This window comes from Chiloscyllium plagiosum, chromosome 1 (genome assembly GCF_004010195.1).
Source record: "Chiloscyllium plagiosum isolate BGI_BamShark_2017 chromosome 1, ASM401019v2, whole genome shotgun sequence".
In the NCBI taxonomy this organism is placed as follows: Eukaryota; Metazoa; Chordata; class Chondrichthyes; order Orectolobiformes; family Hemiscylliidae; genus Chiloscyllium; species Chiloscyllium plagiosum.
The window spans coordinates 40308201-40336076 of NC_057710.1; the positions used below are offsets into that span (position 1 = coordinate 40308201).

At 40.7% G+C, this 27876-nt stretch overlaps 1 protein-coding gene across 1 annotated transcript in view; it reads right to left on the bottom strand.

Moving 5' to 3' along the window:
* fech (ferrochelatase) overlaps positions 1–27876 on the bottom strand; it is a 59353-nt gene that overhangs the window by 26898 nt on the left and 4579 nt on the right. The window contains exons 2-4 of the mRNA XM_043676176.1: positions 19650–19764; positions 9459–9578; positions 5194–5342 (exon numbers count right to left, since the gene is read on the bottom strand). Coding sequence (XP_043532111.1) covers positions 5194–5342; positions 9459–9578; positions 19650–19764 — 384 coding nt within the window. The remainder of the gene's footprint in view (positions 1–5193; positions 5343–9458; positions 9579–19649; positions 19765–27876) is intronic.

A 27876-nucleotide genomic window follows, 5' to 3' on the forward strand; every position in this document is an offset into this window, starting at 1 on the left:
TCAGAGTATTGAATACAGGGGTTGGGAGGTCATATTGCGGCTGTACAGGACATTGGTTAGGCCACTGTTGGAATATTGTGTGCAATTCTGGTCTCCTTCCTATTGGAAAGATGTTGTGAAACTTGAAGGGGTTCAGAAAAGATTTACAAGGAGGAGCCAGGCTTGGAGGATTTGAGCTATAAAAAGAGGATGAACAGGCTGGGGCTGTTTTCCTTGGAGCGTCAGAGGCGGAGGGGAGACCTTATAGAGGTTTACAAAATTATTAGGGGAATGGATAGGGTAAATAGGTAAAGCCTTTTCCCTGGGGTCGGGGAACTAGAGGGCATAGGTTTAGGGTGAGGAGAAGAGAGCTATAAAAGAGACCTAAGGGGCAACTGTTTCATGCAGAGGGTGGTACATGTATGGAACGAGCTGCCAGAGGATGTGGTGGAGGCTGGTACAATTGCAAGTTGAGAAAGTGGACATATGCATGGCAGCTCAAATCTATAGTGTTAATAGATGTGAGGTTACCCACTTTGGAAGCAAAAAGAAGGCAGATTATCTGAATAGCAATAGATTACAAAACAGGGAATGCAATTAGATTTGGACACTTTCGTAAATCAGTTGCTAAAAAAAATATAGGTGCAGCAGGCAGTAAAGGAGGCAAATAGTATGCTGGCCTGTATAGCAATAGGATGAGTACAGGAGCAGGGATATCTTGCTGCAATTGTACAGAACCTTGGTGTGACCACACCTGGAGTACTGTGCACAGTTTTGGTCTCCTTATCGGAGGATGGATGTTCTGGCTATGAACGAAGTGCAATAATGGCTTATTAGACTGATTTCTGGGATGGCAGAACTTATTGAAGAGGAGAGACTGGCTCAGTTAAAACTATATTTACTGGAGTTTAGAAGAATGAAGAGGCTCATCAAACTCCTTAAAATTCTAAAGAAGGTAAATGCAAGATGGATGATCCCGATGACCACGAAGCCCAGAACTAGAGGTCACAGTCTAAGGATAACTGAGTAGGACATTTTGGACTGATACAAAGTGAAATTTATTCACTCAGAAAGTATTGAGTCTATGGCATTCTCTGCCACTAAGAAGAGATTGAAGCCAAAACATTGAATATTTTGAAGGAGGAGTTAGATATAGTTCTCAGGGCTAAAGAGATCATAGAGTAAGGGGATAAAACAGGTATAGGATAGTGAGTTGGATGATCTGTCATGATCCTATTGAATGGTGGAGCAGGCTCGAAGGACCAAATGTTCTATTCCTGCTCCCATTTTCCTATGAATTACAACATTTTGACCCAGACTTTCTGCTGATGCAAGTTCCCACAGAAATACAGCCTCCAAGATTATAGTATTCAGATTCTGCCAATGTAATCTTTCACTTTCAAATACACACCAAATACCTAGTACCATCTCTTTGCACCCTGCCACCCATCCCAACAGTAGCACAGTCTTGCCTTTAACATGTGAATTTTCTTCTCTATTCAGATAAAATCCTCTAAATTCACATTTTTGATCTATTTTCTCTCTGCATATTACCTTGGGAAATAATATGAAAGTAAGTTTTATAAATTGAATAATCTTCTCCAACAGTCACTAAGGAATTTATCTCCATTTCAAAAGCCTCAAATTACTGTTTATATATAAAACCCAACAGTTGATGTTCAAATGTTAAACACTTATAATCTGAACAGAAATAATTACACATATTTGAGAGCAGTGCAGACAAACCACCAAAATGTAAACCAACTACTCTTATCTTATCAGTTCAGAAATACAGTTGGTTCAGTTACTGCCCTGCCCCAGGTTATCTGCCTAATCACAATATGACACAAGTAAGAGGAGGGGATTGGGATAAGTCTCTTTAGTTGATTATCAGAATCTTAAACCGAACATTTAAAGTTTAGGTCATCTAACATGCCAGGAAAATGAAATCACAAAACAGAAAATTTAAAATGCATTGGATATATTGAAAAACATTGATGCAACCTTAGATCTCAAAGGAACTATTGCTAGCCATACCACAGACATCATTCAAGAAACTTATCAGTATTTATTTTTTTAAAAAGTCAGTGCAGCAAAGCATAGAGCTTGGTTGTCTCTGGACCATCTAACCAATTTAGATATGACTCAGGAGGAGGAATAGACTGCTCAGCCTCTCGAGTCTGCTCTGCCATTTAATGCAACCATAGTTATTCTGAATGGTACACATCCCCACCTACCTCCGAGTACCTTTTCTCCCAGTGCTCATTAAGAATCTACCTACCGCTGTCTTAAAAACATTCAAGCTCATTGTTTTAAACTACCTTTTCAGAAAGAGAATTGCAAAATTCTCAACCCTCTAAGAAAATGTATCTGCGCATTTTAAATGGGTAACACAATATTTTGAAACAGTAATCCAGTTTTAGATTTGCACAGAAAAAAAAATCATTTCACATCCACCTCATGTTCCAATCAAGTCACCTCTAAACTCCAACAGATACAGGTATAGCATGTCTAAACCTTCCTCATAAGACAACTTGCTCATTCCAGATATTACTTTTGTATACTTTCTCTGAACTGCTTCCAATGTACTCTTACCCTTCCTTTAATAAAAAGAAACCAATACTAAAAACAGTACTCCAGATATGGTCTTGCCAATGTTCGACACAACTGAAGCAAAACCTCTGTCCTATCCACTCAATAAACAACACTACTAAATTCTGCTAACTAAATCTTCTATTCATGCCAAAATTTTTCTGACACCATGAGGTTTGATTTTCCATAATAATCTTGATGTGGCATCATATCAAATGCCTTCTGGAAAACCTTCCGAAAGTACAGTACATACATCCCTTTATTATCATCATGTTACATCCTCAATATATATACCCAATAAATTGGTTAAACAGAATTTCCAAACTAAATTCACAAAATGTGAACTCTGTACAATTACCTTGAACTTTAAGTATCCTATTTTTAGACTTCAGCAAACATTCTGGAGAACAGCTTTTAAGCTAACTGACCTGTAGGTTCCAGTTTTCTGTCTCTGTCCTTTTTTTGAATAAGTCAGTCATATTTGCTATTCTCCAATCTAATGGAACTTGCCCCCAGCTCTTGCAAATTTTGGAAAATTAGATCAAACGCATTAACTATCTCACTTGCCACTTTAAGGAACTAGCTTAAAGTTCATTCAGGGCCAGGGGACTTCTCAGTTGGCACCTCTGGTTTGTTCAGTACAACTTCCCACTGATCATAATTTTTTTTGTTTCTCCCTCTTCTTTCCCAAGTTCTTGGATGATATTTGTGTCCTTTATAGACTGATACCTGTATACATTTATCTACCATCTAATTGCCATTATTAATTCACATCACTCACTTTGATAACTTTTCTTAAAATATTTACAGAACCTTAACTGTTATTGTATTTCTAGCTAGCTTTTTTTTGTACTTCACATGTTTCTGCCTTTAAGGTTTTAGTCATAATTTGAAGTCTTTTAAAAAGTTCTATCTAATCTTCTGAGCTGCTACCTGCTTTTGTATAATTATATGCTATTCATACAAATTTGACACTACCTTTAAACCGCTGTGTTTCTGGTGATCTATCCCTTAACTAAACTTGCCAGTTCAATTCACCCAGCTACATTTTCACGTCCTTATAACTACCTTTATTTAAGTTTAGAATGCTGGTTTTGGACCTATGGCCCTTTCTTAAACTGAATGCAAAATTCAATCTTTTTAATTATGTTTGTTGCTGTCCAATGGTGCATTCACGCTGAGTTTATTAATCCTTTCTTGCTCCAAAATGACACAACAGCAGCTATTGTGACAGCTCAAGAATGAGGAGAAAGTGAGGACTGCAGATGCTGGAGATCAGAATCGAGAATGTGGTACTGGAAAATCACAGCCAGTCAGGCATCGTTTGAGGAGCAGGAGAATTGATGCTTTCAGCATAAATCCTTCATCAGGAATGAGGCTGATGAAGGGCTTATGCCTGAAACGTCGATTCTCCTGCTCCTCTGATAATGCCTGACCAGCTGTGCTTTTCCAGCACCACTCTCTCAGCTCAAGAATAAGCCTTAGAAACTACCCCAAAAACATTCTAAAATCCCCTAAACCAAGTAATTTGCCCATCTGATTCTTCCACTCTACATTGTCTAAAATTCCATTGGTTTTTGCCTCACTTTTCCAATAAACACCTGTTAGCTCATTCCTTACACTCCATCTTACCAATGGTTATTGCTAAGGGGCCTCTACACCACTCCCACAAATAACTTCTAGAATTTAGAATTTCTAATCTTTACACAAATCACATCTATATCATGGTTTCCTGAAATTAGGACATCCTTTTTATTCTGCTAATGTCATCATTTAATTATCAAAACTGCCCCTAGATTTTTCTGGCTTCCTGTCTTCAACATATTATGTGTCCTTCAATACTCAGATCCCAATATATGTGATCCCACAGCCATGTGTCTGTAATGGCTAACACTTTTATTTATTTCTTTTTCTATCAGTTCATTGTTTTGAATGATAAGTTAATTCACAGAGTACCTTTAATTTTATCCTTTTATTATTTTTCTTATCTTTAGCAGTACCTGTTGACTTATCTTAGATTTGTCCTCTCTATCCCTTTCTGTCATGGTTAGCTTATAATTTCCCAAATTAATACCTTTCAGAACTTGATGGCTAGCCATTTCTATTTGGTTTAAAACCCTCTCTACTTCCCGAGGTAGAACCAAGTGCATTCACTTCTCAATGGTAGAGTATTCACTTTCCATAGTACTGATATCACTGCCCCGTGAACTGGAATCACTCCTAATGCACCAGTCTTTGAGCTACTCATTCAGTCCTCAATTCTCATTTGCTGTATGCAAATTTGTACATGGAGATTCCATTTGGTAATTCGGTACCTCATTCTTCATACTGACTACACAGAATCTTGCTTCTTGGCCTGCCCATGTCATTGGTTCCTATTTGAAACAAGATGACTAGAATGTTAACTTCAGCTTTAAGTCCCTCTCCAGCAATGTACATTACCCAAAACCTGGCAGCAGGCTGGACGTTCACCCTTCTCTTGAGAAAAGAATGCTGCTGGAATAGGTGATCTGACAAATAACTACAATATAAAAGTCTGGATAGACTGAAACTGATGACACTCATAATATAGTGGTTCATTACACTTTGCTTGCTGTGAAATATTACAAACTGAAGTAATACCTGTCTCTGGAGACAATTCATCTAGTAGTTTCACCATGCCGTCTCCCTGCTTAGCAGTCCACATTTTAATCGGAGACCCTCCACCGATCCGGTGATACTGTTCCTGAATCTTGGGAGTACGGCGTTTTGCAATAAAAGGAGCAAGTTTGCTGAAAGAAAAATCCCAGAAATTAAATTACATTTCCTCCTCACGCCTGCCTTTTGAAGTATCTCTCTCTCACATTTCAAAAAGGAGTATGGGCAAAAATTCTCTACTGTTTGGTTATCAAAGTTACATGACAATGATTGGAGTTACTTTTCTACAAAGAAATAATGGACTGAAATTTTTATTTCCCATTTCTGGGATGTATCCCTTTCCTATCAATGGAGTCAACAGATCTGCAAATATGTAGCATGCATTGGGATTAACAGTCAAAAAAGTTATGTCCTCTAAAAGAGGACTCCACTCCTTCGCCAAAATTATACTGTTCATCAAAACTCACGGAAATTAAACTTTAAGTGCTAAAATACTTCTAAACAAATATCTTTTGTTTCGGAGATTAGGAAGATTGTGTTAAAATTGATAAATCTCCTGGCCCCGATGGGATACACCCTAGAGTTCTGAGAGAGGTGGCTGAGGAAATAGCAGAGGCATTGGTTGAGATCTTTCAAGAGTCACTGGAGTCAGGAAAGGTCCCGGATGATTGGAAGATGGCTGTTGTAACCCCCTTGTTCAAGAAAGGATCAAGGCAAAAGATGGAAAATTATAGGCCAATCAGCTTAACCTCGGTTGTTGGTAAAATTCTAGAATCCATCATTAAGGATGAGGTTTCTAAATTCTTGGAAGAGCAGAGTCTGATAAGTCAACATGGATTTAGTAAAGGGAGGTCATGCCTGACAAACCTGTTGGAATTTTTTGAAGAGGTAACAAGTAGGGTAGATCAGGGAAACCCAGTGGATGTGGTCTATCTAGACTTTCAAAAGGCCTTTGATAAGCTGCCACACGGGAGGCTGCTGAGCAAGGTGAGAGCCCATGGTGTTCGAGGTGAGCTGCTGGGATGGACTGAGGATTGGCTGTCTAACAGAAGGCAGAGAATTGGGATAAAAGGTCCCTTTTCAGAATGGCAGCCGGTGACGAGCGGTGCCCCGCAGGGTTCGGTGCTGGGGCCACAGCTGTTCACATTATATATTAATGATTTGGATGAGGGAACCGGGCGCATTCTAGCGAAGTTTGCCGATGATACAAAGTTAGGTGGACAGGCAGGTAGTACTGAGGAAGTGGGGAGGCTACAGAAGGATCTAGACAGGTTGGGAGAGTGGTCCAGGAAATGGCTGATGGAATTTAACGTGAGCAAGTGCGAGGTCTTGCACTTTGGCAAAAAGAATAAAAACATAGACTACTTTCTAAATGGTGAGAAAATTAATAAAGCCAAAGCACAAAGGGATCTGGGAGTGCTAGTCGAGGATTCTCTAAAGGTAAACATGCAGGTTGAGTCCGTGATTAAGAAAGCGAATGCAATGTTGTCTCTTATCTCAAGAGGGTTGGAATATAAAAGCAGAGATGTACCACTAAGACTTTATAAAGCTCTGGTTAGGCCCCATTTGGAGTACTATGTCCAGTTTTGGTCCCCACACCTCAGGAAGGACATACTGGCACTGGAATGTGTCCAGCGGAGATTCACACGGATGGTCCCTGGAATGACAGGTCTAACATATGAGGAACGGCTGAGGATACTGGGATTGTATTCGTTGGAGTTTAGAAGATTAAGGGGAGACTTAATAGAGATGTACAAAATAATACATGGCTTGGAAAAGGTGGATGCTAGGAAATTGTTTCTGTTAGACGAGGAGACTAGGACCCGTGGACACAGCTTTAGAATTAGAGGGGGTCATTTCAGAACAGACATGCGGAGACATTTCTTCAGCCAGAGAGTGGTGGGCCTGTGGAATTCATTGCCACGGAGTGCAGTGGAAGCCGGGACGCTAAATGTCTTCAAGGCCGAGATTGATAGATTCTTGTTGTCTAGAGGAATTAAGGGCTACGGGGAGAATGCTGGTAAGTGGAGCTGAAATGCGCATCAGCCATGATTGAATGGCGGAGTGGACTCGATGGGCCGAATGGCCTTACTTCCACTCCTATGTCTTATGGTCTTAACTGTTACATAACAAGTGGAATTTTGATTCCAGTGTAAAATGTTTGTGTGTCATACATATGGATCATCAAACTCCTAGAGGGTCAATGACCACCTAGCAGGGAATGTGTGGTGCTACCTAAATCATGTGACATTGCTGTGATAACTCATGATTTAACCAAATCTCAGCTATACATTCCAACAAACGATGAGTTGCATTTACATAAATCCATGACTCTTTCCTACTTCATTTTTTTCCAAACTTGCATTAAACATATATGTCCTGAGATAACACGTTACTTCTCAGTAAAGGAAAGTATAGGCTGAACCAGTGAAGGCTACAGCAAAATGTTGGCAGAAAGTGGGACAGCAGTTACAGAAAGGGAGGATGAAGAGGCTAAAACAATAAAATCAAGAAAAACTGAAAGAAAAACAAGAAAGAAGTTTACAACTAATTATCCTCATCATCATACATCAGACTGAGATGATATGAGCAGTAGATCAGAGGTTATGCGAACATTATGATACAAAGTAGGAAAAACAGCCAACAGTTATCTACTGAGTAAATGAAGTATGACTGTCAACCTTAAAAGGGGCCATTTGACCCCAACTGCTCTTATGGGAAGAACAAATAAATCAAAACACTTCTTGAAGGATATCAGAAAATAACAGATTGGAATCACAACGAAATTTCTTCATCTTGAACATTCTTCCTTTATGAATCAACGTTGTCTATCATGAAATATTGTCTCAACAAACACTTAGAATGCAGACTGACACAAACTGTGCAGTATGATACTACAGATGCTGCCTTTGAGACTGACGATGTAATATCAACTGTTTTAATAAAAATGGAGGATACTTTGGTGTAGACTTTGAACCAGAGGATTTTAAGAGTCACATGCAAGACGTAGAGGAAGATTAGGAGAAATACACTAAGAATTGTAAACTTCATCAAACTAGAGTCAAGTCAAACACAAACAAAAGCGAACTCAAACATGAAAGTAAATAATTCTGTGTAAACAATATTTCTATTTGTGGAGCTAATTGTTAGCAAAGAAAAACGTGTGAAGGCTGCTGCTAGAGTCATGGATATTTTTGTGATTCGATTTTAGAAGCATAGAAACTAGGAGCAGAAGTACACCACGAGGCCCTTTGAACCTGCTCTGCCATTTAGTATGCTCATGGCTGATAATCTAACTCAACATCATATTTGCTTTTGCTCCATGCTCCTGAAGCATTTAATATCTAAAAAATAATTTGAATATGTTCACTGACCCAGCCTCCACAGCTTACTGTGGTGGTGAATTCAACAGGGTGACTACCCTGAGCAAAGAAAAGTTCTCTCATCTCAGTCCAAAATGGCCAACACCACATCCTGAGACCCACCCCCAACTAAGGGAAACATCCTCCCTGGATCTAAGCTATTATATCAGAATTTTCAGCTTTAATACCCACCCTATTCAGTCACATACCTCTAAGATAAACTTCAATTTACATAAATAATTCCTTTTTTTAATTCTTAAAAATTCAAATTATTTTTAATCCATCATTTCTTTATTTTAGATTAGACTTCCTACAGTATGGAAACAGGCCCATCGGCCCAACAAGTCCACACTGACTCTCCAAAGAGTAACCCAACCCCCGACTAATGCACCTAACAACTATGGACAATTTAGCATGGCCAATTCACCTGACCTGCACATCTTTGGAATGTGGGAGGAAACCGGAGCACCCGGAGGAAACCCACGCAGACTCGGGGAGAATGTGCAACCTCCACACAGTCTCCCAAGGCTGGAACCAAATCTGGGACCTGGCGCTGTGAGGCAGTCGTGCTAACCACTAAGCCACCGTGTATTTGTCAGATGTAGCCAGGCTGCTGTCAATAAGTTCAAGAACAAAACTTGTATGATATATCAACAAATAAAAAAGTGACAATAGCAAAAACGATGGTTTGAAATACACATTAATAAAGCTGTTGGGGAAAGTTAAAATAAGAAATTGCAACAAATACCACTGTACTTATGCATACATAACTAAAAAAAAAAATCTTTTTTTTATAAAAAATGTTTTTTTAACATGAACTCACTGTTTTTGTAAAAGCAGAAGATGCTCTCAAAGTAAAAATAATTAAGATACAACTGTAGATTTTACCTTTGAGCTGGAAGTGGAATTAGGTCTTTATCTGTGAAAAGCCGTAGTAAGAAATCATGAACATCATCTAAAGTTTCAGGTCCTCCCATGTTCAGCATAAGGATGCCAGTCTTGGGTTTCCTAATCAAATGGGACGATAAAGATGACATGGTGAGCACATCAACACATTTAGCTATTTCTTGAATACTATAATTATAAAATTCTTAGAACACAGAAGGAAGCCCATTGAGATTCTGTTAAGGCTACACGACATGGGAGCAGCAATAGGCTATGTGACCCATCAAGTCTGTTTCACCTTTCAAATAAGATCCTGGCTGACCTAATAATCCTCAACTCCACTTTTCTGCCTTATTCCCTTACTGACTAAAAATCTGTCTATACACTGGCTCTCTGAAAAAGAACTTTGCTAATGCCACTGTCTTTGTCTTGCAGCCTTACAAATTTTAACACATGGAATGCTTATCCAATCCCACTGAAAGAGACAATCAAAATTATGTCCAACACCTTTACAGTTACTGTATTCCAAAGCCTAACCACTCGCTGCATTAATAAAAACCGACGTCGTCCTGGGTACTTTTGTGAATCACTTTAAATCTGTAGCTGCAGGTCTCTATTCCTTCCATCAATATTTTTTTTCTATCCACTTAGCTCAGATATCTCATGATTCTGATCACCTTTATCAAAATATTTTTCAACCTGGTCTTCCCCATGAACAAAGCCAGCTTCTTGAATCTATGCAACTAACTTAGACCTCCCATGTTGGTACCATTCTTCTAAGTCTTTTCAGTACCTTTCCTAATGCATTTACATCGTTCCATAAAGTGCAGAGCTCTGAATTCATCACAGTTCTGCAGCTGAGATCAAACCAGTATTTCACCAGCTCTTCACTTCACCTAACCTGCCACCTTGAATAACATGCACACATAATCAAACGTCTTGTTGACCACAAACATCCTTTAGTTTATGCTTCCTCACCTCATTCTTCTTACCAAAGAATGTTTGATGACATTTCTACGCACTAAATTTTACTTGCCATGTGACCACCTAGTTTCCCAGCCTTTGAGTGTATCAGTATACCCTTAAGCGTTCACACTGGTCCACACTTCCAAACTCCAAATCAGAGACAACACAAACGACTCAAGGGGTGTGTCAAGACTCTGTGGAAGTCCCACCTCCATGGGAATTGCTTTGAATGCTTGAATTTCCAATGGGCAATTCCTCTGCTCCCCAGAAGCCTAGGCTAAAGTCTTCAACTCTGAAATAGAGGCAGAGATTTCAGACAGTTTATCAGTACTCACCTGGGCAGTGACAAAGGCAAGGTTAGACAGTACAAAACCCCAGTCTATCACCTAGGTAAGTAGAAGACCATTCTGCCCTGCCCTTCACCATGGCCCCCACAACTTAACAACTCTCTTTGCCCCCCATGATAATCACAACTTTTCACTTAGCTGTCCACTGACCAACTTAGTGATTGCACCCATTCACTAATTTATCCACTTACCCATTTGCCCATTCATTAGCATTCAGCCTAGACCTTTAAACCTACTATAAAACAGCTAGTGCTATAAAAAAGGGGACATGACCTGTCTTACCCCTGAAACAACAGCACTGTAATGCAGCTCATTAATGGATGCTGGGCTCAGCAGTTGTGGAGATGCTGGATTTGCAAGACTTGGCAAGGAATATAGATCAGTACTGCATCTAAAATGTGCGCAAAGTCCAAGAATGGCTGCAACTCTGAGGAACATCTGAGCCATTACTTCCAAGTTTTATTATCTGCAATTGTGGTCTAGAACAGAAGTGTAATTGACTGATATCCAATAGAAAAGAAGTTGTTCCAGAATGCCCGAGGAACAGCTTTGAAAAAACTGCTCACTGCTCCTCAGTTTCTTATCACTTATCGGATGACATAATGCATGCTGCCCATGTCCCTTTTATTCCATGGCTTCAGCTTTGCTGGCAAGTTTATTGCAGAACTCCAGATTAAAAGAATCTGTAACCTTGCATAGATAGAGCAGTTATGAAAAAAGATGAAAACCAGTAAGTTTTACAAATTAAATAAAGTCAATTTAAAACAATAAATAATCACTATATAAAAACATTACTTCAAGAGCTTCATCTTAAATTAAGCCTAAAATATGCCATATTACTGAAGTACAAGTCTTCTTTGTTCGGTATTGTCAGTGGAATGTATTTGACAGTACAACTGTTCACACCGCGGATAACTGTCTCAGCAGCCAGCCAATGCTGACCACCTTGGGTCAGCAGAAGCAGGAATCCATATTTCACTAGAGCTTTGTCACTATAATGACATAAACAAATGATGCGTGAACGGTGCTCTGGCACGGGGCATATATATTTTATTAAATGTTTACCCGAAAAATATGAACACAACTGCTAGGGTCTGACATCTGAGAAGTTGTCTTATTACTGTTCACTGTACACATTTTAACCGTTATTATCCATTCATATATGTATTTCTTACCTCTTAGAGAAACAGCTAATTTTACTCACTCTACCTGATATCAAGAAATGATCATGGACTCTGACAACATTCATGCAATAGTGCTAAAGTTTGGGGTTCAAAAATAATCATTCTTCTTACCAAGTTGTTCCCGTACAGTGACAACACTGGAATCTGCCAATGTTGAAAACTGCCTTGCCATTCCTGTACACAAAAAGCAGGACAAACCCAAGTGGGCCAAATACTAGCTCATCAATTTACTCTCAAATCATCAGCAAAATAATGGAAAATGTCATCGACAGTGCTATCAAACAGCATTTAACAACTAATTGCTCACTGACACTCAGTTAGGGATCTGCGAGATTTACTCAGCTCCTGACCTCACAACAGCTTTGGTCTAAACATGGACTAAACAGTCCAACATCAGAGGGAAGGCATGGGTCCTGACATAAAGGGCACACCTATTCACGTGTAACAAGAAACAGCCCCAGCTAAACTGGAGTAAATGAGAATGGGATAAACTCCTCTCTGTTAGGAGGCAACCCAGCACTAAGGAAGTTGGTCTTAATTGCTGCAGGTCACAGCTCAGCCACATTAACAGATCACCAAATGGACACTGTCACAAGAGTTCCTCATGTAGTGTGCAAGACCCAATCAAGGAATTGGGTGTGAGCAATATTCCCAGTTAGATGCGGGGCATTACAAACAAAATATAAGGGGCACACAAATAAATTACCCACACACACTAAAAGGATTGTTAACTGAGATAGAACTATATGTCATTAACAAAGATGAGGAAACTGACAAGTTTTCTTGAACATATCCCCAAGGGATGTCAATAAGAAGTAGAGGCCTATACAGATTCTTGGGGGACATAACAGGCAACAAAGCAGGAACAGGAAGAAATTCACTGTAGCTGATTCTCTAGATGCAACTGAATAATGGTGAATGAAACCAGGTTAGATAATTGGGATTTTCAAAGTGCAATTGTGAAGTTGAGAGTAAATGACAGTTTTTTTGCCTGGCGTAGACACAGAGGAGGCGCGATTGGGAGGGGGAAGGGGAAGGGGAATATTGGTGGAGAACAATACAAGTGATAAGATAGCCTTATCTGTAATTGGCATGAAGGTACACTGAAGCCTCATGAAATGGGAGAGATTACACATGTGGCTGTGAAAGGGTGTGGAGCACTTGTAAGGAGAGAGAAGTTGAGGGAGAATGGAAATGTCATAAATAGATAATGGACAAGAGCATGCCAACTTTTAACAGCGCAAATCAACAAAGCTAGTTTGCTTTGTTTTCTAAAACAGAGTGAAAATGACTGTTTTGGCATTGAATTAAAAAGTTTTATATTGGCACATGCTATTTTACTTCAATGTTTTTCCTTCTTTACTCAGGACAGTAAATCAACACATGGGCATAACCCAATGGACAATCCCAGAAAGCTAGTACCAATCAATAGTCCTTTCTCTTTTCTTTTAAAATAACAGAACATAAGAGCGGGAGTAAGCCATTTAGCCTCTTGAATCTGTTCCATCATTCAATACGAGCATGGCTGATTAACAAACTCAATACCCTTTTCCAGCTCTTCCCATATCCTTTGATCACTTTAGTCCAAAAACTATACTTAGACTTTCCTGAAAGTCAATGTTAGGCTTCAACAGTTTCCTGTGGCAAAGAATTCCAAGAGGCTCACTGCTGTCAGGGTGACGAAATTCCTCACTCCTATTGTAAAAGGCCGACCCCACAGTCTTAGTCAGTGACTCTCTGTTCTGGACTCCCCTGTTATCAAGAACAACCTTCTGCATCTGCCCTGTCTAATCAACCCCCACCTCATTTTTCTCAATTCTAGGCAGATTGCATGGGAAAAAACCGGTAGAGTGGAACACAATCCTATCAAGCCGAGTCAACTTAGGTTTTTTGGTGGGGACGGGATGCTGTTGAAAGAGATTACATGCAGTAACTATCTTGTTTTCATCACATTAAAATCTAAGAGACATGGGCCAACAGCTTGCAAAGAGTGATGACCATAATTATATACATATCACAATACAAATGTTTCACAAGAATCAAGAACTCTGAACTTATGAAAATGTCTTTTAACAGGTCAATTTCAATTTCCTTCCATGCATATATCAGTACTTCACTGTTTATAGATGCAAATAAGCTGTTGAGTAGAATCTGTATTCCACCTTTATTAAAAGGCATTCTGTATATTACACAATTAAGCAATATTACATGTGAATAGTAGTGTCAAGGTAATGCCAGGTGTAAAGGCCATACATTCAAACAACTGACCAACTGAATTAAGGGAGTCGGGTTGCAGTGGTAATGCCACTGGTGCAGGAGGTCAAATGAGGGATATTACTTCGGTATACTCAAAATTGACATAAATAAGTTTTCTGGCATCAGCCATTTGGATTCTCCCTCCTTTCGGAAGGAAGTTATGAAATTTGAAAGGTAGAAGACAGAGGGTGGTGGTAGTGGAAGTTTGCCTTTCAGACTGGAGGCCTGTGACCAGTGGTGTGCTACAAGGATCAGTGCTGGGTCCACTGATGACACCAAAATTAGAGACCAAGCAGATACTACGGCAATGGATGAAAGGACAGCGGGCAACAATTGCCAGACAGGAATGTTCGCTCCCATTTGGGGAAAATTTCAGTGAACAAGGACATTCAGCTTAGGATCTTCAGGTAAGGGTCCTCTGAGGCAGCCTCCACGATATCCAACAATGCTGAATCACCGAGGAACTGATAGCCAAGTTCTGTACCTGTGAAGATACCCTCAACTGTGATTTTGGGTTCAAGTTGTACTACGTGACCCCACCACACTGTTCCGTATCTGTAAAACCTTCCTTACTGTCTTGTTTTGACACCATCATCGTGATAAGTTGTTATGATCTATCTTAATTAGTTTGCACGGTTTTGGATTACTTTATTACTTTGGTTAGACCTTTGGCATATGACCTTAGACCTATCATGTTATTCCAGTTAAATAAAAACCAAAAGAACTGTGGATGCTGTAAATCAGGAGTAAGGGCCGGTGGGGGGGGGGGGGATGCTCAGCATCCAAAGAAGAAATATTAGAGTTAACGTTTTGGGTCTGGTGACCCTTCCTCTGGTTTTTCTTCACAGATGCTGTCGGACCTGCTCAGCTTGTTCAGCATCTTCTGTTTTTGTTCATGTTACTCTAGTCATTTGGCTTCTCTCCAGCATCACCTTTTCTAATTTTTTGTAATTATCTCGGTCTCATTCAATTGGATTGTAGGTCAGCCCTTCACTCATACCGTCTAACACTCTTGGTCACCTGCAGAGACTTATTATTTGACACACCACTCACTCCATTTGTATGATCTTATGATCTTTCTGTCCATAAATTGTGCACTTTCCACTCACTTCATTTGACAAAGGGGCTATTACAAAAGCTTGTAATTTCAAATAGACTTGTTGGACTATAACTTGGTATCATATGATTACTGACTTTGAAAATTATATCGCTGTTCCATCAACATCAATGGGTCAGAATTCGGGTACTTTTTACCTAATAGTATTGAGAGTCTATCTACACCAAAATGGACTGCAACAATTCAAGAAAGCTGCTCACCACAACCCTCTCAAGGGAAACGGGGAATGCGCAATAAATGTTGACTCAGAAGCCCACAACTGACAAAAGATTTAAAAAAGCAGCATGTTTCCTTGCCTGTGTTTGACCTGTTGCCAGAAAATTTCATTAGGCCAATTTTGAGTATCAACAGGTCATCGCCCTCATTTGACCTCATGCACCACAGGCATACTATTATGCGACTGGATTTCTTGTCCAGTGACATTACCTCTAATGACCAATTCAGTTGGTCAGTTGTTCCAATGTGTGGTCTTTCTACTTGACATTACATTGGCACTGATATTCACATTTTGGACTATAACCTGGTGTCATGTGATTTCTGACTTTGTGCACCTCAGTCCAACACCAGCACCTCCACACCATAATATTTCCAAGTCAGGACAAATGAGTTGCTTGGGTGGTCTCACTACTGTCCTTGCCCATCTGGATGGTAATAAGACCCATGTTTGGAAGGTGAATTTCGGCCACGCATCTTGTCAATGGCACACAAGGCAGTGACTGAGCAATATCACAGTTTTTTTTCCCTGGATGTGGTACCAACCAAGTGGGCTAATATGTTCTGGATGGCGTCAAGCTTTGTTAATGTTGTTGGAGCTACATTCGTCCTGGCAAATGTGATCTCATGAATTATGTAAATGGCTTCAATAACCCACTCCTGCTCCTACTTACATTTTAACGTCTGGACAAACAAACCATGTGCCACTAAGTGAAATGGGGAACATAAGCAATATTGATTTAACTCTTGTTGACTCAATTATTTAAAAAGGAGCAAACTCTAAGTTTAACAGTTCATATTTCCATATCCAACCTGCTCCAAATTTTGATGACATCAGATGTTTCTGGCAGTGAATTAGAAAACTGCTATTGTGACACCCCTGTTCAAGAAGGGAGAAGAGACAGAAAGCAAGAAGCATCTTTCTTAACCTAGAATCTGCCATTGGGAAAATGTTAGAAATTTTAAGGAAAAAAGAGCTGGGCATTTTAGCAAAGCTCAATGTCATCACAGTCAACATGATTTTGTGAAAGGCAAAATTATGTTCGATGAACTTCCTAGAGATCTTTAAGGATATAACAAGCAGAATTGAAAAAGGGGTATCAGAAAGTGTAGCGTTTTTGGATTTTCAGAAAGCATTTGAGAAGATGCCACATATAAGATTATTGCATAACATTGGAGCTGACAGTATAGGGTGTACAGCACTGGCATGGATCAAGGATTGGTTAACACAGCAAAGAGAGTTGGGATGAAATGGGTTTTTTTTTTAAATCAACTTTGAAAGATATAAAGGGAGTACCATGAAGATAAGTCCTGGGACCACAATTATGAATCTGTATTAATGACGCAGAAGGGAGAAGAGTACAATGTAACCCAATTTACAGACAATGCAATGAGGTCATTGTACTGTGATAAGGACATAAGGAATCTGCAAGGAGATACAGATAGGTTGATTGGATGGCTAATATTGGCAGAAGGAGTGTAACGTAGTGAAGGATGCATTTCGGTAAGAAGAATCAAAAGGCAAGCTATTATTTAAATGAAGAGAGGGTCCAATAAAGTTCAACACAGGGATATCACAGTGTTCTAATGAATGAAATACAAAAGTCTTGCATTTAGGTATAGCAATCAAATAAGAAGGAAAATGAAATTTGGCCTTTATTGCTAGGGGGTTGGAGTTTACAAACAGTGAGCTTTGTTATAACAACAGAGTGATGGGGAGGCTGCGTCGTGAGTATGGTGTGCCATTTTGGTCCCTTTATTTAAATAAGGATGCACTGACATTGAAGTGCGAACAGGTTAGCCCTTTATTAATTGGGATTTAGAAGAATTAGGGGTGATCTTATTCAAACATACAAGATACTGAAAGGGTCTGACAGGGTAGATGTTGAAGACATATTTTCACTGTGAGCATGTGTTTTGGCTAAGTATTTTTTGGGGAGGGTTAATCACCTTGAACTGAGGGCTCAGTGGTTAGCACAGCTGCTTCACAGTGCCAGGGACACGGGTTTGATTGCAGCATCAGGCAACTGCCATGTGGAGTTTGCATGTTTTCTCCGCATCTGCGCAGGTTTCCTCTGGGTGCTCCAGTTGTCGAGGATGTTTAGGCTAGGTGGATTAGCTATGGGAAACACAGGGTTACAGGGATAAGGCGGGTCTGGGTGGGATGCTCTTCAGAAGGTCAGTCTGGTCTTGATGGGCTGAATTGCCTGCTTCCACACTCTAGGGATTTTAAGATTCTATAGGACATAGTTACAGAATAAGCTGTCACTCATTTAAAACGGAGGTGTGAAATGGGTAGTGAATGTCAGGAATTCTCTTCAGTGAGCTTTGGAGACGAGACCATTTAAAGTATTTAGAGAGAAGGTAGGTACAGTTTTGAAACACTGGGGAGTTGAAGACCATGTTGAGTCACAAAGGAGGAGAGAAAATGAGGTCTGCAGATGCTGGAGATCAGAGATGGAAATGTGTTGCTGGAGAAGCGCAGCAGGTCAGGCAGCATCTAGGGAACAGGAGAATTGACGTTTCGGGCATTAGCCCTTCTTCAGGAATGAGGAAAGTTTGTCCAGCAGGCTAAGATAAAAGATAGGGAGGAGGGACTTGGGGGAGGGGCGTCAGAAATGTGATAGGTGGAAAAAGGTCAAGGTGAGGGTGATAGGACAGATGGGGGTGGGGGCGGAGAGGTCGGGAAGAAGATTGCAGGTTAGGGAGGCGGAGAATTGGACTACACCTCCTCCCATCCTGCCCCCTGCAAAAACGCCATCCCTTTCTCCCAATTCCTTCGACTCCGCCGCATCTGCCCCAGGAGGACCAGTTCCAAAAACGCACATCCCAGATGGCCTCCTTCTTCAAGGACCGCAATTTCCCCCCCGACGTGATCGACGATGCCCTCCACCGCATCTCTTCCACTTCCCGATCCTCCGCCCTTGAACCCCGCCCCTCCAACCGCCACCAGGACAGAACCCCACTGGTCCTCACCTACCACCCCACTAACCTCCATGTACAGCGCATCATCCGCTGTCATTTCCGCAAAGGAGGAGTTGAGCCTTGGGGAATACTAACCATGGTCTTGTTAAATGGCTGGGAAGACTCAGAGGACAGAATGGCTTAAGTCAGAGATATACAGCATGGAAACAGACCCTTCGGTCCAACACAGTCCATGCTGACCAGATATCCCAATCTAATCTAGTCCCATTTGTGCCAGCACTTGGCCCATTATCCCTCTAAACCCTTCCTATTCATATACCCATCCAGATGCCTTTAAATGTTGCAATTGTACCAGCCTGCACCACTTCCTCTGGCAGCTCATTCCATACACATACGACCCTGTGTATGAAAAAGGTTGCTCTTTTAGGTCTCTTTTATATATTTCCCCTCTCACCCTAAACCTATGCCCTCTAGTTCTGGACTCCCCCCACCCCAGGGAAAAGACTCTGGCTATTTATCCTATACATGCCCCTCATGATTTTATGAACTTCTATGAGGTCACCCCGCAGCCTACGATGGTCCAGGGAGAACAGCCTCATCCTATTCGGCCTCTCCCTATCAAGCAAATCCCCCATCTTTGGCAACATCCTTGTAAATCTTTTCTGAACCCTTTCAAGTGTCACAACATCCTTTTGATAGGAAGGAGACCAGAACTGCATGCAATATTCCAAAAGTGACCTAACCAACATCCTGTACAGCCGCAACATGACCTCCCAACTCCTAGACTCAATGCTCTAACCAATAAAGGAAAGCATACCAAACATCATCTTCACTATCTTATCTACCTGTGACTCCACTTTAAGTTCTGCTCCTACTTCTTATTTTCTAACTTTTCTATTGAATGTGGAAGAAATACTTACAAAAATCAACTTGGGCCATTTCAGAGTGTGATTTTTTGAGAAGCTTTGAAAGAGTTAACTAACTTTTGGATAGTTAACTTTTTCAAAGCTCCTCAAAACATAAAGACCAGCCTCAAAACGTCTCCTCAAAAAGTACTCTTTAAGACTAGCCATTTGAGAAGCTTGTTAAGAATTTCCCTCTCCTCTCCTTAGAGTCAGTGATGTACAGCATTGGAACGGACCTTTCAATCAAACCAACAATTTTATCAAACAAAATTTTAATTTACCTTGCATTGAGTTGAGGCTTTTCTTTTACATCAGCTCTTTGCTCAGCTGCTGCTGAGGTTGAATGCCAGTGCCACGGGGCACGAGGACACATTTTATTTGAGTTGTTCTTCGTGACTGCACAAGAAACAGAATATATTTTTCACATTATTAGACAATTCAAAGAATGCAAAACATACTCTGCAAGCATGCTAGATGAAACAAATCATCGTTCTAACAGTTCATTCTATAGTCACAGAATCATAATGGTGCCGGAGGCCATTGGGCCCATCATATCTACACTAGCTGTATTATCTAATGCTAGATTCTTGCCTTTTTCCATATCCCTGCACATCATTACTGTGCAAATAACCATCTAATGCCCTCCTGAATGCTTCAATTGCAGTGCATTCCAAAACCTAACAACTCACTGTGGAAAGAGAGTTTTTCTCACATTACCCTTGCTTCATTTGAACCTCATTTTAAATCTACGTCCTCTTCTTCTTGCTTCTTTTACAAGTGGAAACAGTTCATCTAGTCCATTTATCATTTTAAAAACCTCAATCAGATTACCTTTTAACTTGCTTCTCTCCAGGAAGACTAGTCCTAATTATTTCAATCTCTCCACATAGTTTAAGTTTCTCGTACCTGGAACCATTCTAGTAAAATCATTTCTGCACTCTCTCTAACGCTTTGGCATTTTTCCTATCATGTGGTACCCACAACTGAACACAACACTCCAGCTGAGATCTAACAAGTGTCTTGTACAAGTTCATCATTGACTTCTTGCTCTTGTTATGTCCCTATTAATAAAGCAGAGATCATATACTTTATTTACTACTTTATTCATGTGCCTTGCTACACCAATGAACTGTTCGCATTAGAATTGCGCTCCTATTTTGTATTGTCTTTTATAGTGTTCTTCCAACATCACACTAAAATAATTTCACAGAGGCTGGTACCCTGTCAGCAAGTCACCCTTTATTTACACATGGAGGGCCCTTGACACTGCTGCAGGTCTCTCAGAGCTAGCTCTGAGTGAACAGCACCTCTGACACTTCTGTTCCTTTTCCCCCTTTTTTTATTTTATTAAACAATTCAGTTGACAAAACTGTTAACATTAACAGCTGTATGCAAAGAGACAGCAATTTTACAAGGGAGAGGAGCAGCTAAACAAGGCCCCAAACCCCACCGTTCAACCAGTTTACAGGGAGATGAGGATAAACCTCAGATCCCTTTTTTTAAAATCGGTTAGTCAGGACTCCCTGACTGGACCATATTAACCAACCCAATCAAGAATCTTACTCCATGCTGTCCACCTGGCTGACCTCATTACAATCACGACACACAAATCTCAGCATTAAACCTCATCTGCCATCTCCTCCAACTTGTAAATGCCCTTTTGAAGTTGCACCGTGTTTACAATTCATTCAAAGTGAGATAATTTGCAGTTATCTGCTGCTTATCAAAATCCAGATCACTAATATGTATGTATTACATACGAGGAAAAGCAAGGGTCCCTGTACTATCCCTGGCGAACTCCACTATAAACCCTCCTCTAGCCCAAAAACTATTCATTCATCATTATGACCTGTTTTCTATCACTGTCAACTTTGTATCCATACTGTCCCATTTATACCATGACCTACAACTTTCAAGTCTGTTGTGAAGCACTGAATGAAATGCCTTCTAGAAATCTGTGTGTACCACATCAAAAACATGACCCTCATCAATCCCTTCCATTACCTCTGCAAAAATACACCACCCAGTTGAACACGGTTTCCCCTTTGGAAATCTATGCTGACTCTTCCTCATCAACCTACCTTTTCAATATGACTACTGATTCATTCCTAAATAATGGTTTCCAAAAGTTCTTCTACTATCGCAATTAAACTAACTAGTCTATAATTACTGGGCTTATTCTCAACATTTTTTTGAATAAAGCTGGAACATAGAACATTACAGCGCAGTACAGGCCCTTCAGCCCTCGATGTTGCGCTGACCTGTCATACCAATCTGAAGCCCATCTAACCTACACTATTCCATGTATGTCCATATGCTTGTCCAATGATGACTTAAATGTACTTAAAGTTGGCGAATCTATTACCGTTGCAGGCAAAGCATTCCATACCCTTACTACTCTCTGAGTAAAGAAACTACCTCTGACATCTGTCCTATATCTATCACCCCTCAATTTAAAGCTATGCCCCCTCGTGCTCGCTGTCACCATACTTGGAAAAAGGCTCTCCCTGTCCACCCTCTGATTATCTTATATGTCTATATTAAGTCACCTCTCAACCTCCTTCTCTCTAACGAAAACAGCCTCACGTCCCTCAACCTTTCCTCGTAAGACCTTTCTTCCATACCAGGCAACATCCTAGTAAATCTCCTCTGCACCCTTTCCAAAGAATGTTGGCAATTCTCTAGTCTTCTCCCCAGAGTCCAAGGAAGACAGAAATATTATGACCAGTGCCTCTGCAATATCTACGCTCACTTCCTACAAAACCCTTTTCGATGCATATCAACCAGTCTCTGTGCTTTGTTATCTTCAACAATCTATCCAAGACTTCTTCCTTCTTAATTTGGTCCTTTCTATTAACAGGAGAAAGTGAGGTCTGCAGATGCTGGAGATCAAAGTTGAAACTTTATTGCTGGAACAGCACAGCAGGTCAGGAATTCCTGAAGAAGGGCCTGTGCCCGAAACGTCGAATCTCCTGTTCCCTGGATGCTGCCTGACCTGCTGTGCCTTTCTATTAACAGTCTCTTTCTCTGTCACAATGGCCTAGACAGCATCTTTTTCTTCTGTAAAGACAGATGCAATGTATTCATTTAACAGCTCAGTCATTCTCCCCTCTGAGTGTGTAAATTTATTCTGGGTCTCTGATTGGCCCTATTAATGGAGATTATGAAAACGTTGCATCATCTCACACGAGTGAGATGAAAGACGTTAGATCAGACCAAATTACTTAATCATAAAATATTTGTTCTGTTTTTAAGTCTGTTGATAAAGCAAGTTTTAAGTATCAAATCTTGGGCAAACATAACTGAAAATATCACTGCTCAAAGACTTATGATCTACAATTCAAATACAATTCACCCAATTAATAGCTACAAATATATTATAGGTATTGTTATTGGAGCAATGGTTTGCTGCTTTGAAAAGCAACATCTAATTTCAGACAATTATCAATTTACTTACTCCCATCTGTATGTAAAAGATTGTAGTAATAAAGGACTGCACAACTAAATTCATAAAGCAGCTTTTCTGATGCTTTTTTTTGCCAGCCTCGCATCTTCCACAAATGTCATCTCACCCAGAAATCCGTTGCCTGGGTCTTAAAGTACACACATTGATTTTATGGTTCCAGATACATTATATTAAAATTCTCAGCTTTGCACTCAAATCTATATTTGGCTTTGAATTTCCAGGTTTTGATTCTTTCCCAGAAATGCATTTTCCTCAAACTCTCGCCTTTTTCATTTTCCCTTTTTTGATCTCAAATTGCCAGAATGAATTTCTGGAATTCCTTCCACCCACTTCTCGGTCTCTCTCACTTCCTTCAAGACCCTCCCTCTAAGTTCTCTCTTTGGTCAAGCTTTTGGTCACCTGTCCTGTTGAAGCAGCAGCTGCCATTACTCACCCTCCCAAATTCTCCTTCACCAGGTATAATTACTTGTACTTGTTTCAACTTGGTATACCATATGTGTTTTTCACCATGCAGTCCCTTGTAAATTACAAGGACAAATCTAAACTACATGACCACATTACAGAATATCCATGTATAGGACTGTAAGCTCATTCATATCTGTCCTCTGCTGTCTGCACTGCTCGAGCCTCCACTGGGTTTTACTCAAGGCACAATTAGTTTCTAAAGTTCAACACTGAGTTAAATAACTTCAAAGTTAAAAATCACACAACCCCAGGTTATAGTCCAACAGGTTTATTTGGGAGCACTAGCTTTCGGAGCGCTGCTCCTCAACCACCTGATGAGGAAGCAATGCTCCAAAAGCTTGACCAGGTGTTGTGAGATTTTTAACTATAACCTGGTGTTGTGAGATTTTTAACTCTGTACACCCCAGTCCAATACCAGCATCTCCAAATCTTAAATAACCTCAAAACTGTAATGACGATCTCTGGCCATTCTGTGCACGCAATAGCCATTGATGATTCGACTATTCCCTTTCATAGGTCTTCTTGTCCTGAGCCTGCTTTCTTCACACTAACATAGCCTTTCAACTTGCACCATCATTCGCTTGGTCATTTAATATCTCTTGCTTTCTAGTCTAACAAAGATGTTTCCTTTTGTTCTACATAGCACAATTATTCAAGTTCCACAGCCTATAATTCCACTCCTGCATTCGGTCATTCCCTCATAAAATAACTTCCCACCTCTTATTTTGTTCATGAGGCAAATATCACCCTGACAAATCCTGGCAAGCTTCAGAGATGATCAGCGAGAAGAGGATTGACATCTAAGACAGACTCTCTTGAAGAAAGCAAAATAAGCTGACAGAGACATTACCTTTACTGATCCTTCTGATTGAATGCAAAGTCATTATTCTACCATGAATACATTTTTCCTTAAACTTCTTTGGCACAGACCTGTATAAGGTTTACAACTCTGTTCAGCTCAAGGTAACAGAGGAACAGAGTCAAAGCGTACTTTCTTGATGTCCTGAAGTGCTTCGTAAGCTATTAACTATTTTCAACGATAACTAATATCAAGCAGCCTACAGTCTGCTAAGTCTCTTGCAATTTGTCCATTTTTAGGCAAAAACTGCAGCCTATTTGCTCACAGTAGATCCCAGAAACAGCAAGTGAAATAAATGCCTGGTTAATTTCTTAATGGTAGGATAGGCAGCAGTAAAAATGCTTTAGTAAAAATGTTCATACACGAACTCACTATTCTTCTGCACTTTATGCCACAGGATATTTTATGTCTACCCAGCGAGGCATTGAAATATTAAAACAAAGTTTTAATGATTTCACATGGGACTTTTGTTCAAACAAACCCATTAAAAACAAGAACACGAGTAGGCCATTCAGTCTCTCGAGTTTGTTCTGCCATTCCAGAGGATCATGGCTGATTGACATTATTTACGTTCACATTCCTACGCTTTCCCCTTGATTCCTCTATTGATCAAGCATGAATCTCAGCCTTAAACACACACAAGGATCCTGCCCCAACAGCCTTCTGTGAAATGAGCTCCAAGACTCAAACTTCAGAGAAGGAATTCCTCCTCAGTCCTAGTCTTAATTAGTGCCGCTTGATTTTGAGACTGTACCCTCTGGTCCTAGACACTTCCATGAGGAGAAACATCCTCTCCATCTTTATCCTGTCAAGCCCTTTAAGAATCCTACATGTTTCAATGAGATCACCTCTCTTTCGAAATTCCATTGAGTAGAGTCCCAACCGGTTTAATCTTTTTTTCAGAAGACAAGCCCTCTGACTCAGGGCTTGTGAATCTTCTCTGAACCGCCTCCAAAGAAATTATATCTTTCCTTCAACAAGGGAACCAAATTCACAGTATTCTAGTTCTGGCCTCATCGGCATCTTGAGCAGTTGCAAAAAGACTTCGCTACTCTTACACTTCAACCCCCTTGAAATAAGAACCAACCTTCCCGATTACCTGTTGCACCTGTAAGCCAGCTTTCCGTGTTTCGTGCACAAGTAACCTACCTTCCCCACACTTACCCCACTCCCAGTCCATTTGTGCTGCAGCTTTCTTCAATTTCTTCCCATTTAAATAAATTTTGTTCTCAACTATTTGCCCACTTATCAATATCTTTCTGTAAACTGTATGTAACCCCCAATTTCCTTTCAACTATTTAGAGTCATCTGCAAATTTGGCTAAGTACATTACCTGCCTTCTTCCAAATCATTAATGTAAATTGTGAAGAAATGGATCCCAGGATTGATCTCTCGGAACCCCACTAGTCACTATCGTCAAAGTGTCTAGTGTTGAAAAAGCACCCCTTATCCCCATTCATTTGCTTTCATTTCCAATTCTCTATCCTCCAACACCATGGGCTCTTATGTCTTAACCTTGCATGAGATACTTTGTCAAACCCCTTTATGATATTATATTTTTTGAAAAATGTGTGCATTTTGCCAAGCAAAGTGCAACTGCAAGAATCAAAGTGTGAAGCAGAATTAAATTTCTTCAGCAGTGCTAAATCTTGCTATTCAGGTTTTCGCATAAAAGGACAAATCATTGTGGATCACCTAAATGTGTTTTGAGTGCCAAGGAGGAAACAAAAAAAATGAATACTAGGAAGCAATTATAACTAAGACTCAAAGCTTATTAAATAAAGTTGAGGGGGAAAAAAGGAAGCACCTGAAAATGTCATCCACCTGAAACACAGAAACATTTCTTTCTTTACACGTTGTCAGAAATTACAAATATTTGCTTTGTTTTCCAGCTCTACAACATTTTGTTTGAAAACAATGTTCCATTAATACATCAAAAGCCTCAAACAAAATGCAAGAAAAAATCTGGAACAGAGGGGAAGAAGGCTTGTTTCAAATCAGGAACAAGTTACCTGAAGAGGCGGTGGAGGATGTTTCCAGAAATAGCTTTACAAAAACGATAAAGTTAAAAATCACGCAATACCAGGTTATAGTCCAACAGGTTTACTTGGAAGCACTAGCTTTCAGAGTGCTGCTTCTTCATCAGCTACATGACGAAGGAACAGCACTGCAGGCTTATAGACAAAAATGCAAGGTTGTGTGCAGGATGTGGAACAAATACCCTCTCAAAGCTAGATGAGCCAAATAGCCAGCTTGCTGTGGTATGTTTTAATGAATCCCTGAAATGAAACGTATACTTGGCTGCACAACGATACTTTAGGAGGAGGAGGAGTGGACCATTCAGTCCCTTAACTAGTCTCATCGATTCTTTTGGATTTTTGTTGATGTCTCCCCTCAACAACATTTATCACCTAAATATTCTTAGCTAAAAAAATTATGAATTTTTTAAAAATTGATTCACCGTCCACAGACTTTTGTGGTGGTGGGTGGTGGAGATATAAGATTAATTAATCCCTTTTGCAACTTTCTGATCCCATATGTCACACAATGGAGAATAGATTCAAATTCAAGACTCTCAGATATATATGAAGAAATGCGCTTCTGTTGGATGAGAAAGTCATATCAATTGGAATCCACCAATGTCCAAAATAAAGGTGGACCTAGCAACTAAACGCCAGCTCGCGGACACCTCTTCCTAATGCCCCCTTGACCATGACACCACCTCCCACCAATCATCTCCCAAACCATCCATAACCTCATCTCCTCAGGGGATCTCCCATCCACCGCCTCCAACCTCATAGTCCCACAACCCCGCATCGCCCGTTTCTACCTCCTACCCAAAATCCACAAACCTGACTGCCCCTACCGACCCATTCTCTCAGCCTGCTCCTGCCCCACCAAACTCATCTCTGCATACCTCGACATGGTCCTGTCCGCCTTAGTCCAAGAACTCCCCACCTACGTTCGGGACACCACCCACGCCCTCCACCTCCTCCATGATTTTCGCTTCCCCGGTCCCCAACGCCTTACCTTCACCATGGACATCCAGTCCCTGTACACCTCCATCCCCCATCACGAAGGACTCAAAGCCTCAAAGCCCTCCGCTTTTTCCTTTCCCGCCATACCAACCAGTACCCTTCCACTGACAACCTCCTTCGACTGACTGAACTGGTCCTCACTCTGAACAACTTCTCTTTCCAATCCTCCCACTTCCTCCAAACCAAAGGAGTAGCCATGGGCACCCGCATGGGCCCCAGCTATGCCTGCCTCTTCGTAGGATATTTGGAACAGTCCATCTTCCGCAACTACACTGGCACCACCCCCCACCTTTTCCTCCACTACATAGATGTCCGAATCGGCGCTGCCTCGTGCTCCCACGAGGAGGTTGAACAGTTTACCAACGCCTTCCATCCCGACCTCAAATTTACCTGGACCGTCTCAGACTCCTCCCTCCCCTTCCTGGACCTCTCCATTTCTATCTCGGGTGACCAAATCAACACGGACATTTACTATAAACTGACTGACTTCCACAGCTACCTAGACTACACCTCCTCCCACGCTGCCCCCTGTAAAAATGCCATCCCGTATTCCCAATTCCTCTGCCTCCGCCGTATCTGCTCCCAGGAGGACCAATTCCACCACAGAACACACCAGATGGCCTCCTTCTTTAGAGATCGCAATTTCCCTTCCCACGTGGTTAAAGATGCACTCCAACGCA